General features: G+C 41.5%; 2 protein-coding genes across 2 annotated transcripts in view; both read left to right on the forward strand.

Moving 5' to 3' along the window:
- Positions 1-18,009, forward strand: part of GGH (gamma-glutamyl hydrolase) — a 53,490-nt gene that overhangs the window by 20,082 nt on the left and 15,399 nt on the right. The window contains exons 3-4 of the mRNA XM_073583932.1: positions 115-165; positions 8,449-8,533. Coding sequence (XP_073440033.1) covers positions 115-165; positions 8,449-8,533 — 136 coding nt within the window. The remainder of the gene's footprint in view (positions 1-114; positions 166-8,448; positions 8,534-18,009) is intronic.
- LOC141097016 (uncharacterized) lies at positions 2,535-7,636 on the forward strand. The gene is made up of 3 exons (XM_073583989.1): positions 2,535-3,352; positions 4,153-5,360; positions 7,550-7,636. The coding sequence occupies exons 1-3, from the start codon at positions 3,154-3,156 to the stop codon at positions 7,634-7,636; spliced, it is 1,494 nt and encodes a 497-aa protein (XP_073440090.1). The 5' UTR covers positions 2,535-3,153.

Consider the following 18,009-nt stretch of genomic DNA (forward strand, 5'->3'; position numbering starts at 1 on the left):
AAAAGCTTTGTCTTTACATCTTTTCATTTTTAGAATTGCAGTTTGTATTAAAGGCAGGTTCTTCCAGGTGAACACTAAACCATTATATAACAACTATGTATTTTTCCTTTTCAGGATCAATCTTGCTGAAGAAGAGTATGTGAAAATCTTCACTGCCATTAATGGGTATGTGTTACGTATACTAGTTTAGGAAATAGCGCAGGAAGCAGCATACCATCCTTCTGCCAGTTTGTAGAACAGTCCAATAGTCCGGTTAGTTAGGTATCAAGATTATGAGATTTATGTATGAAATATTCTTAGACAATTTCATAAATATATACATAAATCAAAACCTCTGAAAGCATGAAAGATCTCATGTTTTCTTCATATTCTTCCCTTTTTATTATTCCTACGATGTAATAATTAAAAAAAAAAAGCAGAAAAATTGAGCTTGGTTTGAGTTGGTACACATGCAGCATATATATGCATGTTCACATGGCCAAAAAGCATGCAAAACCTACAAATGACAAATGAAAAAACCCTCATATAATTAAATAAGTAAAAGGCAAAAGTGCATTTAAATCATACAGAGTTCTTAGTAATACTGTATTTGATCAAACATAGCATAAAAGCCATCCCACCATCGACAAGGTGACTCTGGTTGGGGCGGTCCTACACTGTCTAGTATTAATAACCTTATCGTGTCAAAGTTGACGTCTGTGTGAATAAGGGCAGACAAGGACCGGGTCCCTACCAGTGGACACCAGTCAGGGGAAGCCTTTAAATACAATTTCCAGCTCAGGAGAGGGAGGCCACACCCCGGCTTGCACAGAATGCAAAAATACAAAGAAAAAACACAAAAATTGAGCTTGGTTTGAGTTGGTACACATGCAGCATATAAATGCATGTTCACATGGCCAAAAAGCAGACAAAACCTACAAAAGACAAAATCTGTATGATTTAAATGCACTTTTGCTTTTTACTTATTTAATTATAGCAGGGTTTTTTTCATTTTGTCTTTTGTACGTTTTGGATGTAATAATTTTGTTATCGATATCCAGGTTACATACTGTATTGTACAACCACAACTTAACCCCTTAGTGACAGAGCCAGTTTTGTACTTAATGACCAGGCCAATTTTTACAATTCTGACCACTGCCACTTTATGAGGTTACTAGCTGAATAGCCCGGCGCTGCCCGGGCATAGTGACTACGGTTAATTATAACAAATTATAATGATTACATCTCTATATAATATAATATATATATATATATATATATATATATATATATATATATATGAGCTGAGTGTAGAGCCCCGCCCACTCCGCATAGCCACATTCACTATAATATACCACATCATCCAGAGCTACTGGACAACAACCCCTAATATCCCACATCATCCCGTCAGCCAGAGCTACCAGACTACTACCCCTAATATCCCACATTATACCGTCAGCCAGAGCCACCAGACTACTACCCCTAATATCCCACATCATCCCGTCAGCCAGAGCCACCAGACTACTACCCCTAATATCCCACATTATACCGTCAGCCAGAGCCACCAGACTACTACTCCTAATATCCCACATTATACTGTCAGCCAGAGCCACCAGACTACTACCCCTAATATCCCACATCATCCCGTCAGCCAGAGCCACCGGACAACTACCACTAATATCCCACATCATCCCGTCAGCCAGAGACACCGGATTACTACCTCTAATATCCCACATCGTCCCGTCAGCCAGAGCCACCGGACTACTACCCCTAATATCCAACATCATTCCGTCAGCCCCCACATCATCCCGTCAGCCAGAGCCACCAGACTACTACTCCTAATATCGCACATTATACCGTCAGCCAGAGCCACCAGACTACTACTCCTAATATCCCACATTATACTGTCAGCCATAGCCACCAGACTACTACCCCTAATATCCCACATCATCCCGTCAGCCAGAGCCACCGGACAACTACCACTAATATCCCACATCATCCCGTCAGCCAGAGACACCGGATTACTACCTCTAATATCCCACATCGTCCCGTCAGCCAGAGCCACCGGACTACTACCCCTAATATCCCACATCATCCCGTCAGCCAGAGCCACCGGACTACTACCCCTAATATCCCACATCATCCAGTCAGCCTGGGGTCAGAACCAGAGCGCTAAGTGGAACGGTCCTAACTTCCATACTAATGATCCCTTTAAGAAACCCCTGGGGTCAAAACCAAAGCGCTGGATGGATTTGCTCTGACTTCCATACCAATGATCCCTTTAAGAGGGAAGACGTGCCTATATGATGGAGGATGTGTGATGTGTATATGGGCACAGGAGGGGGAAATTCATTTCTGTCATGTGCTTTCTGCTCCTTTCTGGGGGGCAGACAATGGCAGGGAGCTTATGTTCTCAGGGATGCTAGATTTCTCCCACCATGTCAGTGTCTGCTGAGGTGTTGTCAAGTGGGAAAACTTGCTCATAGCAACCAATCACAGCTCAGCTTCTTTTAAACAGCTCTGTTGAAATGAAAGATGCTTCGTGATTGGTTGGTGATAAACCAGGGTGGATTGATTTAAATCACGCCGATTTAAATCATGATTTAAATCACGATTTAAATCAAAAGATTTTTTTCTATTTAAATCGGATCGATTTAAATCATGATTTTAATCATGATTTAAATCACTGATTTAAATCAAAAGGTTTTTTTTAAATATAAATCACGATTAAAATGAGAAGTGAGAGCAGTGTGCATGTGCGCCCATAGTTACACGGACGAAACTAGGGGCAACGATCTAACGCCAGGGTGAGGGGGGGACCCCAAAGTAAGTAAAAATCTTTTTTGTTTTACTATATGGCAATAGGTAGGTGTTTAAAAGCAGCATGTCTTAATTGTATAAACTATTAATAGCCTCCACATTTTGTTCATACTGCCCCTTTAATTCCACACTTCTAGCTTGGTTTCAGTTTTGGTTTAGTTTCTTTTTCCCTGCATTCAGTTGACATGCCCAAACTTGTTGGATAGTCAGCAGTACTTGGCTCAGGCTGTAGTAACATCAGCAGTGCTTGGCTCAGGCTGTAGTAACAATCAAACTTCATAAGTGATCTGTGTGAGCCTGCCATGGCAGCAGGTCGGTCGTAAGAGAGACCCTATTTGGGTTCATTTTGTTGAGATGCCAGCAGCAGATCTTGGAAAGAAAGGTGCAAGAGCAAAGTGCAAATACTGTCAAAAGGATATCCAAGGACTTGTTTGCCGTTTGAAATCACATTATGAAAACTGCAACCAGAAGGGAAATGAAGATGTTGATAGTGATACAACTAATGTCAATGAACCCCCACAGCTTCTTATGCACCAGGAGCCTAGTACTAGTGGTAAGTCTGGCAATTAATTTACAACCTATTTTTTTAACAGACATTTTACTGGGATGGTTAAAGTCTATGAAAAGAAAAATTTCTAGCACTGGTAGTTCTGGAGTATAGAATTTAAATTTATGTTAAGGCAATATTTCACAGAAAATTAACGCTAAAGGACATGTGCACCTTTATTTTTTTAAGGTGCACATGTCCTCCCCCCGCAGCGCTCTTACCTCCGATCCCCGCAGCGCTGAGATCCGTGGCTTCGTTTTGACCGTCCGCCTCCCGTCCTCCGGTTGCGGCCTACTCGCAGTGATCCAGCGGCGTGACGTCAGCGGGCCGCACGCTCCATTGAAATGAATGGAGGCGCGCTCGCGGACGGGCAGAACGAAGCCACGGATCCCCGCAGCGCTGACATCGGAGGTAAGAGAGCTGCGGGGGGAGGACATGTGCACACTGTGACTGGCTGCACCTTAAAAAATAAAGGTGCACATGTCCTTTAAGTAAAAATAAAGTGTGTATACGCTTATTTTTTTTTTATTGTAGGCTGCAATTCACTTTTGAAGTCTGCCAAATTGACCATTTTAAAAAAAAAACATTTTTAAAACTTTTGTGACATAATTTTTTTCAGTTGCTGAGGCTCTGATATTAGTTACCAGTATTACAGCAACCTCACCGGAAAACTTGAGTAGCATAACTTTTGAGACAGCCCTTATAGGACGAGGACCATTACATTGTTCAAAAAGTTTGTTTCAATATTTTCGTTATATTTCTTCAAATACGCAGTCGATTTATATTTTTAATTTCTGTGCTTTCAGGGTCAAATATGGCTTGTGCTGCACGTGACAATCAATATCTGGGTACAACTTCAACAAAGCAGCCCAAAAAAAAACTTTGCGTGCAAAGTGTAGAAAAATTCATCTTAAAGACTACGACGAGCCAGAAAGAACATTTTGATGAATTAATTGCTAAATTCATATTTGCAACCAATTCTTCTTTCCGACTAGTTGAGCACCCATTGTTTGTACAAATGATCGAAGGAATTAGACCAGGCTACAAACCACCAAGTAGATTTGATATCTCAGGAAAACATCTTCAGGCTGTATACGACATAGAAAGAGCGGCTTGTACAAAATATTTGAAAGACAAGGTTGTTAACATGAGCTTGGATGGTTGGAGCAACATCCACAACGACCCCATAATTTGCACTTGTGTCACAACAGAAGATGGTGAAACTTACCTTACAGACACAATCGACACATCTGGAGATTCACATACTGCTGAATATTTACTTGAAATTGCTAAGAACTCAATTCACCAATGCCAAGAACAGTTTGGATGTAAAGTAAGGAGCTTAGTTACTGATAACGCAAGCAATGTGGCAAAAATGCGAGCGGAACTGGCACAGGATAACACAAATGTCATTACATACGGTTATTCTGCCCATTTGTTGCATCTTTTGGCAAAAGACCTGCATATTTTGGGTGTCAAGGAACATGTTGTAGAAATTGTTAAATATTTCCGCAATAATCATTTTGCACATGCAACCTACAAGGAAATGGGAGGACTGAAGTTGGTTCTACCACAAGATGTTAGATGGAATACCTTGGCTGACTGCTTGGAACTGTTTATTAACAACTGGTCAAAATTACTGTCCATTTGCGAAACACATCGGGATAAAATTGATGCTAATATACGAAGCAAAGTATTAAATCTTGGTGTGAAGAGAAATGCCGAGGACCTTTTGGAAAGGTTAAAGTCAATATCGATTGCGTTGGATAAAATGCAGAAAGATACTGCAACCATAGCTGATGCCACAGAAGTTTGGAAAGATTTAGAAGGTTCTCTAGATCTCTTGAACCTCTCAAACAATGTAAAGGTTGCAATACAGCACCGCAAGGACCAAGCATTAAAAGAAGAACACTATTTAGCCAATATCTTGCATCCCATCTACAGAGGGAAAAAATTATCTGAGGCGGAAATCAACTCTGCAATGGAGTGGCTCGCCAATACTAACCATGACATTGTGGCAACTGTGCTGAAATTGAAGTGTGAATCTGCACCATTTCAAAAATACATGTTTGCAGATAACGTCGTTAATGAACTAAAACCACTGGACTGGTGGAAGTCGCAATCACTTGTTCTTCCAGCAAAGATAATAAATCTAGCTACTCAGCTACTGACTGCATCGGCTTCATCCGCAGGAGTAGAGAGATTGTTTTCTTCATTTGGTTTTGTGCACACAACAGTCCGAAACCGCTTAGGAACTGCTAAAGCAGGACAACTGGTTTTCCTATTAAAAGTCCTAAATAAACAGTAGGCTTAAAGGACTGATGTATTCACTGAAGATGTTTGCTTACTTCAAACGTTAGAGATAGGCTATTGTTAAAAAGTACTTACTCTCTGTAGTTCAATTCTGAGTGTTTAATAGTGCAAATAAAAATTATTAGGTTTCATAATCAACTGTTTTAATATTTTTATTTGTGTAAAACAATTAGATTTGCAAAAAGACAAAGTTTTGCTTGTGTACAACTTGATTAAAAAATCTGATTTAAATCAAATGATTTAAATCAAAAAAATCTGATTTAAATCAAAAAAATCTGATTTTTTTGATTTTTTTAAAAAAATCAAGATTTTTATCCACCCTGTGATAAACACACACACACACACACACACATTCAGTTTTATATATAGAGATAGCTCTGGAATGCTACAACGGATCCCGCTAATTCTGAGATTAGCGAAAATTTCTTCAATATGACTTGCGTTTATTTATGAAAAGTAAGCGGAAATTTGGCAAAAATTTTGAAAATTTTGCAATTTTCAAACTTTTAATTTTTTGTTCCCTTAAATCAGAGTCATGTCGCACAAAATAGTTAATAAATAACATTTCCCACGTCTACTTTACATTAGCACAATTTTGGAAACATATTTTTTTCTGTTAGGACGTTATAAGGGTTAAAAGTTGTCCAGCAATTTCTCATTTTTCCAATAAAATTTACAGAACCATTTTTTTAGGGACCACATCACATTTGAAGTGAGTTTGGGGGGTCAATATGACAGAAAATACCCAAGAGTGACACCATTCTAAAAACTGCACCCCTCAAGGTGCGCAAAACCACATTCAAGAAGGTTATTAACCCTTCAGGTGCTTCACGAGAACTAAAGCAATGTGGAGGGAAAAAATGAACATTTTACTTTTTTCACAAAAAATGTACTTTGGAACCAAACTTTTTTTTATTTTCTCAAGGGTATCAGGAGAAAATGGACCACAAAATTTGTTCTGCTATTTCTCCTGAGTACGCCGATACCCCATGTGAGGGGGAAAGCCACTGTTTGGGCACGTGGCAAGGCTCAGAAGGGAGCGCTGTTTGACTTTTTGAACGCAAAATTGTCTGGAATCAATGTTGGCACCATGTCGCGTTTGGAGACCCCCTAATGTACCTAAACAGTAGAATCCCCCCCAATTCTAGCCCTAACCCCAACACACCCCTAACCCCAACACCATGACCCTAACCCCAATACCACAACCCTAACCCCAACACCCACCACCACCCTAACCCCAACTCTAACCATAGTTCCAACCCTAACCCTAATGGAAAAATGGAAAAAAATACATTTTTTATTTTATTTTTTTTACTTAACTAAGGGGGTGATAAAGGGGGGCTTTATTTACTATTTTTTTTTTTTATTTTGATCACTGTGATAGACCCTGTCACAGTGATCAAAATGAACCAATAGAAGGAAAATCTCCTAATGGTGCCAGCCGGCAGATCGCGATGGGCGCATTAAGAATGCGCCCGCCGTTTTATTCCCGTAAGAAGATGCTGCCGGACGCAGGAGGAACCCGGGAGGGAAGAGGGTGGGGTTGAGCTCGAGGAACCCCATTTCTCTCTCCTCTGATGTAGTAGATCATGTCAAAGCAGAGAAAAATAAATGGTAAATCAGATTTTTTTTTTCCTTCGATTGCCATTACTCTGAGACCCCGGAGATTTTCCGATGCTAGGGGGGCGCTATAAACTTATTTTCCAGCACCATTAAAAAGTGGCGCTGAGGAATAAGGCCCCTTAACTGCTGCCATTAAAAGGTGTATCGAGGGGCTGCTGGAAGTCTTTGGCTTTACCCAGAAAGAAATGAGATTGGAAGATGAAATTTTACATTTATTCCACATACTCTCCACTGATGTCAACACACTTCTTACATTGGTATTCCAAGTTCTGTAAGCCTTGCAAAAAGGAGGATTTCGGTTGTGTCTCAAACCAGGCATCCGTAGCAGCCATGACATCAGAATTGGTTCAGTGAAAACAAGTTATGGCTTATCCAACTTGCCGATCGGTGGGTGTTCGACCACTGGTACACGCATTAGGTCTTTGATCTCTGTTGCAAAATGGAGTGGCAGGTCATACACCAAAACGCCGCCCCATTCATTCTTTATGGGGCTGTCGGAAAACTTTGAATCCAGCACTTGGCAGCCACATAGGGAGGGAATGGAGTGGAGGATCAGCATGTGCACTGCCACTCCATTCTAACGGGGATAAAAGTTCTCCGTTTTGCCAATCCGCCTGGTCCCCTGCAGTCGGGTCCCCTTCAATTAACAGGTAATCACCTATTCTGTTGATAGTTGATATCTTGTTTTAACCGAATAATCCCTTCAAGGTCGGACCCACCAATTTCAGCAAGACCAGCCAACAGTCTGATGTGTATGGGAGCCTTCCGATGGTTCCCTGACAGACTATATGGGGAAAGAGAAGTACTGGGCAGAAGGAACTGCAACAGCTGATCTTGTTTTCAGTGGAGATAAGCCTCCATCGGCAGCAATTTTTCTCCTCTTTTCCCATAGAAAAGACTCAAACGCTCAGCGAATCCTTGCGTTCATGTATATGAGCGAGTCAGGGGAGACGGCTGTATGCCAAATGAACTTTCGACCAACAGTTGTCTTGTGTATGGCTAGCTTTACAGTTTGGATGCCCCTTCATATCAATGTACGGCTAGTTATGGACTGCACAGTGGACTAGTTGTCTTGTTTCTTTTTTATATAACCTCTTGTGAACTCTGTATGAGGAACAGTGAGATCCTTATCTAAATATTTTATTTTTTATTTTTTTATATTCTAGGGTTCTTCTTCCCGGGGGTGGTGTTGACCTTAAAGATTCTGGATATGCGAGAGCTGCCAAGATTTTCTATGATTTAGCGCTAGCGGTAATTTTATTTTTACTTCAATATTATATACAGTATTCTTTTAATCAAGGCAGATTCTCATACAGTGGATTAAAAAAAACCCTACACACCCCTGTTAGAATGCCAGTTATTTGTCTGTAAAAAAAATCGTACCGAGAAGAATGATCAACCCTCTTAAGCAGTGTATAGCAGTGAATGTAGGTCATAGGAAGCGGAATAAAGGATACCTTGATATCTGCGTTTCAATGTCTTTTTCCAGAGTAATTCACATTTTTCTTAATATACAATTGTGCTCAAAAGTTTACATACCCGGGCAGAATTGTTAATTTATTGGCCTTTTTTCAGAGAATATGAATGATAACGCCAAATCTTTTTCTCCACTCATGGTTAGTGGTTAGATGAAGCCATTTATTGTCAAAGTACTGTGTTTTCTCTTTTTAAATCATAATGACAACCCAAAACATCCAAATGACCCTGATCAAAAGTTTACATACCCCATTTCTTAATACTGTGTTTTGCCCCCTCTAACATCAATTACAGCTTGAAGTCTTTTGTGGTAGTTGTGGATGAGGCTCTTTATTTTCTCAGATTGTAAAGCTGCCCACTCTTCTTGGCAGAAAGCGCCCAGTTCCTTTAAATTGTTGGGCTGTCTAGCATGAATTGTGAACTTGAGATCTCCCCAGAGTGGCTCAATGATATTGAGGTCAGGAGACTGAGATGGCGGCTCCAGACCCTTCACTTTGTTAAGCTATAGCCAATGACAGGTCGACTTGGCCTTGTGTCTTGGATCGTTGTCATGTTGGAACGTCCAAGTACATCCCATGCGCAGCTCCCAGACTGATGAGTGCAAATTTGCCTCCAATATTTGCTGATAACGTGCTGCATTCATCTTTCCTTCAACTGTGACCAAGTCTCCTGTGCCCTCGTAGGTCACACATCCCCAAACCATCAGCGATCCACTTGCATGCTTTACAGCAGGAATGGGGTTCATTTCATCATTTGCCTTGTTGACCTCTCTCCAAATGTAACGTTTATGGTTGTGGCCAAAAAGTTCAGATTTGGTCTCATCACTCCAAATTACCTTGTTCCAGAAGTTTTGAGGCTTGTCTCTGTGCTGTTTTGTGTATTGTAGGCGAGATACATTACTGCGCAAATACCACAAAGTATCTCGCCTACAATACACTTTCTTCTTCTAGCGACTCGACCATGCAGCCCATTTTTTGTCAAGTGCCTCCTTATTATGCATCTTGAAACAGTAATACCGCTAGTTTTGAGAGAGTCCAGTATTTCAGCTGATGTTATTTGTGTTTTTTTGTTTTTACAGAGCCCTGATTTTCCATTTGTTAATCACAGTTTGAATGCTGCTGACTGGCATTATCAATTCCATGGATATCTTTTTGTATCCCTTTCCTGTTTTATACAATTCAACCACCTTTTCCCGTAGATCCGTTGACAATTCTTTTGCTTTCCCCATGACTCCCAATCCAGAAACATCAGTGGCTGGATGAAAGATGCAAGAGTTTGTCTGGATCCCAGAAACTCAGCATTTATGCACACACACTGATTACAAGCAAACAGGTCACATTATGTTATGCATGGAACATTCTCTAATAATGTCGATTTATTGCTTCGGCTGTATACATTGCTTGTTTTGAGTTCTCTGATTTTGTCTTCCTACACTCCTTGTTCAATCACCTACCCTCCTCACTCCTTTCCCCTTTGTGTCCCCTCACCCTTCCAATATATTAAAACCAATAAATATATTTGAAAAACAAGCAAACAGTTCACAGGTGAGGATGTTACCTTTTAGTAGCCATCCAAATCCAATTGTGTCCACTTCTGTGCATGTTATCGGGCCAAAATCATCAGGGTATGTAAACTTTTGATCAGGGTCATTTGGATGTTTTGGGTTGTCATTATGATTTAAAAAGAGAAAACACAGTAGTTTGACAATAAATGGCTTCACCCAACCACTCACCATGAGTGGGGAAAAAGTTTTGGTGTTATTATTCATATTCTCTGAAAAAAGGCCAAGAAAGCAAAAATTCTTCCAGGGTATGTAAACTTTTGAACACAACTGTATAAATATGCTGTTATGGTTTATGGGCCGGTCATAGGTTACCAGTATGAAAAATGGAATCACTGACCGTCTGTCACAGCAGAGCTGTGTTTGATTATAACTGTCAGTCATTCCATGTCTCACACTGGTAACTTTCCCTTTCATTTACAATAAACACTCAGATTCTGAGGCAGATCTTGTCCGGCCAATAGATCTTTAGAGCTCATTTATACTGTATATAAGAAAAACGTGGATTTTTCTAATGTGAAATAATGGACCGCAGATATCAAGGTATCATTGTATTTACATTCTTATGACAAGCTTGTAGACAGTTTGGGGAGTTGATCCTACTGCCAGATTCCCTTTGTCTCAGAATTTGTACAAATCCAACAGACTAAAATGTTTTAGGTGGAATAACTAAAATAAAGAAATAAAATAAAGTGGTTTCATAAAAAAAATGAATGTTCCTCAGATATCGTTTTATGACCTTTTGGGAAATTCATTTAGCAGAAATATACACTTGTGTACAGTACTTTGTACTTTATTGATTCACTAGAGGTGGGCCTGATGCTATCGCATCGGGAGGGCAGCGTGTGTGTGGGGTGTGTGTCCCGCCGCTGCCTGCCCACCCACCTCCGTGCAGTCACAGCTGGCAGGAAAGACAATGGTTTGCGGCCTGTGCTGGAGATGGGGTGCAGCGCCACCAGAGGGTGCCCGCACCCCATCTCCAGCACAGGCCACAAGCCGCGGTCTTTCCTGCACGGAGGTGGGTGGGCAGGCAGCGGCGGGATTCAGTGCGTGTAGTCAGGAGGCGGCGGGTCCGGTGGCGGGTTTTGGCGGCGGGTCCAGCGGCAGGGGGGGGGTCTGGCATGGGTGTCCCGGCGGTGTCCTGCTGGTGGTAATGTGGAAGGACCCGGTACCACCAGCGGCTGCCATATTGGAATACCCATCACTTAGGTATTCCAATATGGCGGTCGGTTTACTTCCGGTGCGGCGAGGTGGATTGTGGGATTTGAGGACGTCTGGACGAAAGTGGATGCCAGACAATTTTAGGTAAGTATATAACAGATAAATATAGACTTATAAACTTTTACTTTTGAAATTATTCTTTTTTGAGACCGTGAAGAAGGCGGCAGTTGTTACCGCTGAAACGCGTAGTCTGTTCAGCATTATGTCTGCATCTTGTTACTGAACTCTGGATTTTATGCAATAAAAATTCTTGGATTTTATTATACCACCTGAAGTTTCCGCTTGCTGGACTTTTCTGCCTTGAGATATATATATATATATATATATATATACACACAACTAGAGAAGCAAGAAAAATCTCCCCCCAAAACACAGTCTTATCTGTCACAAACAAACATGCTTTGGCATGCAATCAAAATAAAAATGTTATGACTGTTAAATTATACTTGTCTGATGTGGGATCCACCGCTGAAACCTGCATATCTTCCAAAAATTGGGGCCCCTTGTCTCAGCTACTGTCAGAGAAGAGGTGGTCTTCTAAGTGCAGCTCTCTTTGTTGCTTGCTTGGCTATTTACATAGCTCATATAGATGTCAAAGTTAGGAGATGTGCATACAAGGGCACTTTTCTACTGATAGCATGAGGAGTGTTTCAGTGATTTGGTAACTTTTCCCTCTGTCCTCGCTGGTGTTTCCCTAGGTTTCAGTGTATAGAATCATAGAATCGTAGAGTTGGAAGGGACCTCCTGGGCCATCTGGTCCAACCCCCTGCTCAAAGCAGGATTCGCTAAATCATCCCAGTCAGATGTCTGTCCAGCCTCTGTTTGAAGACTTCCATTGAAGGAGAACTCACCACTTCTCGTGGCAGCCTGTTCCACTCATTGATCACTCTAACTGTCAAAAAGTTTTTTCTAATATCTAATCTGTGTCTCTTCCCATTCAGTTTCATCCCATTGCTTCTAGTCTTTCCTTGTGCAAATGAGAATAAAGTTGATCCTTCTACAATGTGACAGCCCTTTAGATATTTGTAGACAGCTATTAAGTCTCCTCTCAGTCTTCTCTTTTGCAAACTAAACATTCCCAAATCCTGCAACCTTTCCTCATAAGACAGGGTTTGCAGACCGGTCACCATTCTGGTCGCTCTTTTCTGAACTTGCTCCAGTTTGTTGATGTCTTTTTTAAAATGTGGTGCCCAAAACTGGACGCAATATTCCAGATGAGGTCTGACCAAAGAGGAGTAGAGGGAAATAATGACTTCACGTGATCTAGACTGTATGCTTCTGTTAATACATCCTAGAATTGCATTTGCCTTTTTTGCTGCTGCATCACACTGTTGACTCATATTCAGTCTGTGATCTATTAGTATACCCAAGTCTTTTTCACATGTGCTGTCACTTAGCCCTATTCCTCCCATTCTATATATGCTTTTTTCATTTTTATTGCCCAGATGTAGTACTTTGCATTTCTCCCTGTTAAAAACCATTCTGTTAGTTGCTGCCCACTTCTCCAGTTTATTTAAATCTTTTTGAATCATCTCTCTCTCCTCTCTAGTATTAGCTATCCCTCCTAGCTTTGTGTCATCAGCAAATTTAATCAGTTTACCCTCAATTCCTTCATCTAAATCGTTGATAAAGATGTTGAACAATACAGGGCCCAGGACAGAGCCCTGTGGTACCCCACTTGAGACATTCTTCCAACTGGATGTGCAGCCATTTACGACCACTCTTTGGGTCCGATCACTAAGCCAGTTATGAATCCACCTAACAGTTGCCTTGTCCATTCCATACTTAGTCATTTTTTCAATAAGGATTGTATGAGAGACTTTGTCAAATGCTTTGCTGAAGTCAAGATATACTATATCTACAGCATTTCCTTGATCCACCCAATCAGTGATACCGTCATAGAAGGAAATTAAGTTAGTCTGACATGACTTATCAGTTACAAACCCATGCTGACTCTGTTTAATCACTTCATTCTTATCCAGGTATTGACATACATGTTGTTTAATAATTTGTTCAAAGATCTTTCCTGGTATAGAAGTCAGACTCACCGGCCTATAGTTGCCTGGGTCCACCTTCTTCCCCTTTTTGAAGATAGGAACAACATTTGCTCTTCTCCAGTCTTCTGGCACTTCTCCTGTTCTCCAAGAATTTTCAAAGATTATGGAGAGGGGTTCAAAAATTTCTTCTGCTATCTCCTTTAGTACTCTGGGGTGTAATTCATCTGGACCTGGAGACTTGAATTCATTTAGGTTAGCTAAGTGTTTCCTCACTATCTTTCTGTTTATAGATATCCTGGATTCTTCTATTCCAGTATGTATGGGATGACTATCCGGGCATTCAGTGTATGGGATGACTATGGTGGGATAGCAGTCAGTAGTGAGATAACATTACCTATTTGGAATCATGCAAATTGTCTCTTCAGAGAGGAAGAGGACTAGAGCTCTTGCGCCAACTATAGGAAGTAGCAATCCTATAAGTCAATATTGACTCTCCAACGAGCCTTGTCACACAACTTAGGACAAAAGCCTAAACCAGAATCTCCATTTGAAAACACTGCGTTTTTGGGTACTCCCGCTCGTCAGTGCAAAGTGTGAGATTTGGTTTGGCTGTGTGAGAGGCGTCTGACCGGGATCCAAGGGGTAGCGTTTCTCCTTGCGAAGCCTGACATGTTGAGGTGAAGAGACTTTTAAGCCTCAGTGCTCCTTTGGGAAATATGTAAATTGTCTCTTCAGAGAGGAAGAGAACTAGAACTCTAGTGCCACCTATGGGAAGTAGCGATCCTAAAAGTCCCCCCTGTCCTTTGCTTTCACTGGTCGCAAACGTGCGCCCGATCCTGGGCTGTGACGTGCGGTGAAACTCCGCCCACAGCCCAGTCAGTCGGAGGAGTGTTCATGCCTGGGTGATGCAAAGGATTCTGGTACTTGACGTGACGTCAGCCGCCTCTTCAGCCAGGATCACATGATGCGGACCAAGCTGTAAGCAATAGCGCCGCTCAGAAGAACATATGGCGACAGTGTGTATTTCCAAAAAGACTTATTTACATGATTTAAAACGATGGGGGCATTATAAAATGTAGTTTGTTTTTGCTTCTGAGTTTCAGACTCCATCTAAAAGTGATGAAAATACACAAAAAATATATTCAATCATTGTGGATTGGTCCTAATGAAGAAGTTTGAAAACCTCAAAACGCGTTGACCTAAACCGCATTCATGCTTCACCTTTGTGTGTGATCGTACCTTTGAACCTTGGGCAGCGTGGACTCTGAATCACCGTAATCCTCATCTATTGCCAAATATATTCCAGAGCTTCATGGATTGGTGCTTCATGGATAAAAGCCCTCCCAAGTCTGAGATCTCTGTGTGAACTCACAAGCGTTGGTTGCGGCTGTTTATTATGCACCACAATTGTACTTTGGAGAAGTGAAGAATGCCGTTCCTGTAACAAAATGACGGAAAATCATAATGTTACATGTGCAGGAAAGAGGAAGGGGGATACCCACTGCAAAGTTACAAACTATGACTGATATTGCACAACACAAAATGATTCACTTTTAAAAAAGCATAAAGAAATTCTTGGAAATAGAGAAGTTACATGATAACGTCGATATTAGGCTACTTTCACACTAGCGTCGTGCACTGCACGTCGCTATGCGACATTGCAGCGCACCGACGCATAGTGTGGAAGCACCGCACAACGGGGGCAGCGGATGCTGTTTTTCAACACATCCGCTGCCCCATTGTGAGGTGCTGGGAAGCGGGGGCGGAAATGCTGCAGACGCACCAAAAAACGTTACATGTAACGTTTTTTGGTGGCGACGGTCCGACGCAACCGTCGCACGATGGTTGCGACGTGTGGCAATGCGTCGCACTGCGTCGTTAATAAAAGTCTATGGAGAAAAAACGCATCCTGCAAGCACTTTTGCAGGATGTGTTTTTTCTTCAAAACGACGCATAGCGACGTACAGTGCACGACGCTAGTGTGAAAGTAGCCTTAGTCAGGATATTACGGACTAAAGATATTACATAATTTTTTTTTATTAATCTACATAATGATTACAAAAAATATAGTTATGCAGCATACAACATAAATATGACATTATAAACTAAACACATAGCCCTATAGGGGATATGTCACATATAAAAATCACGGGAACGAACATGATTGACCACCGCTCCAATCACAGAAGCCCCAATTCTCGGGATTGGTGGGGTTTCAGCAGTTGGACCCCGTAAAGGAGATGTTAGTTTGTATCCTATGCATGGACTCAACAATTGTTACCCACTGAGCAGAGAATACAGCCACATCTAATGGACCCAACAATCCCATGATGGCAAGGTCCCGATCTTTCCCTCTCTAGCACGGCTGAGCTGATGGGTTTTCTCCAGTAACTAGACTCTAATGGCGAGTTAAAAAATACAAATTAAAAAAATAACAAACATCCGAACCACTGCAATTTTTTCACTCTTAAAATTCTGTAAAAAGAAAAATGATCTAGAATTTAGTTTGGTGGCCCAAGTACAGTGGGGAAAAAAAGTATTTAGTCAGTCAGCAATAGTGCAAGTTCCACCACTTAAAAAGATGAGAGGCGTCTGTAATTTACATCATAGGTAGACCTCAACTATGGGAGACAAACTGAGAAAAAAAAATCCAGAAAATCACATTGTCTGTTTTTTTTTTCATTTTATTTGCATATTATGGTGGAAAATAAGTATTTGGTCAGAAACAAGCAATCAAGATTTCTGGCTCTCACAGACTTGTAACTTCTTCTTTAAGAGTCTCCTCTTTCCTCCACTCATTACCTGTAGTAATGGCACCTGTTTAAACTTGTTATCAGTATAAAAAGACACCTGTGCACACCCTCAAACAGTCTGACTCCAAACTCCACTATGGTGAAGACCAAAGAGCTGTCAAAGGACACCAGAAACAAAATTGTAGCCCTGCACCAGGCTGGGAAGACTGAATCTGCAATAGCCAACCAGCTTGGAGTGAAGGAATCAACTGTGGGAGCAATAATTAGGAAATGGAAGACATACAAGACCACTGATAATCTCCCTCGATCTGGTGCTCCACGCAAAATCCCACCCCGTGGGGTCAGAATGATCACAAGAACGGTGAGCAAAAATCCCAGAACCACGCGGGGGGACCTAGTGAATGAACTGCAGAGAGCTGGGACCAATGTAACAAGGCCTACCATAAGTAACACACTACGCCACCATGGACTCAGATCCTGCAGTGCCAGACGTGTCCCATGTACATGTCCGGGCCCGTCTGAAGTTTGCTAGAGAGCATTTGGATGATCCAGAGGAGTTTTGGGAGAATGTCCTATGGTCTGATGAAACCAAACTGGAACTGTTTGGTAGAAACACAACTTGTCGTGTTTGGAGGAAAAAGAATACTGAGTTGCATCCATCAAACACCATACCTACTGTAAAGCATGGTGGTGGAAACATCATGCTTTGGGGCTGTTTCTCTGCAAAGGGGCCAGGACGACTGATCCGGGTACATGAAAGAATGAATGGGGCCATGAATCGTGAGATTTTGAGTGCAAACCTCTTTCCATCAGCAAGGGCATTGAAGATGAAACGTGGCTGGGTCTTTCAACATAACAATGATCCAAAGCACATCGCCAGGGCAACGAAGGAGTGGCTTCGTAAGAAGCATTTCAAGGTCCTGGAGTGGCCTAGCCAGTCTCCAGATCTCAACCCTATAGAAAACCTTTGGAGGGAGTTGAAAGTCCGTGTTGCCAAGCGAAAAGCCAAAAACATCACTGCTCTAGAGGAGATCTGCATGGAGGAATGGGCCAACATACCAACAACAGTGTGTGGCAACCTTGTGAAGACTTACAGAAAACGTTTGACCTCTGTCATTGCCAACAAAGGATATATCACAAAGTATTGAGATGAAATTTTGTTTCTGACCAAATACTTATTTTCCACCATAATATGCAAATAAAATGAAAAAAAAACAGACAATGTGATTTTCTGGATTTTTTTTTCTCAGTTTGTCTCCCATAGTTGAGGTCTACCTATGATGTAAATTACAGACGCCTCTCATCTTTTTAAGTGGTGGAACTTGCACTATTGCTGACTGACTAAATACTTTTTTTCCCCACTGTATTTTGGTAGCCTAAGGCTGGCTTCACATGTCAGTTTCATAGTCAGTGTAAGGACCGTGATGCACGTACCCACTGCAGTTCTCCTGAGCTGAACTCAACAGCCTCATATACATCTATCAGGCTTTTGAGGTCTGCTCAGGAGACCTGCACAGGACCAGAAACTGGGATGTGTGAAGCTGGAAGAATCCTCCCACAAATAAGAGAGGACTGTGTGGAGTCCCTAGTGTCTTGTGTGGCTGCTCATAGTTTATCACCATTGTACTTTGAAGCAGTTTAAAGGACATAATCTGGAAAGCTGAATCATGCTTAGCAGTGTGTTTGGGTTTGGATAGAGTGAGGGTCAATAAGAGTCTC

This window comes from Dendrobates tinctorius, unplaced genomic scaffold (genome assembly GCF_039654945.1).
Source record: "Dendrobates tinctorius isolate UK_male_01 unplaced genomic scaffold, ASM3965494v1 ptg000082l, whole genome shotgun sequence".
NCBI lineage: Eukaryota > Metazoa > Chordata > Amphibia > Anura > Dendrobatidae > Dendrobates > Dendrobates tinctorius.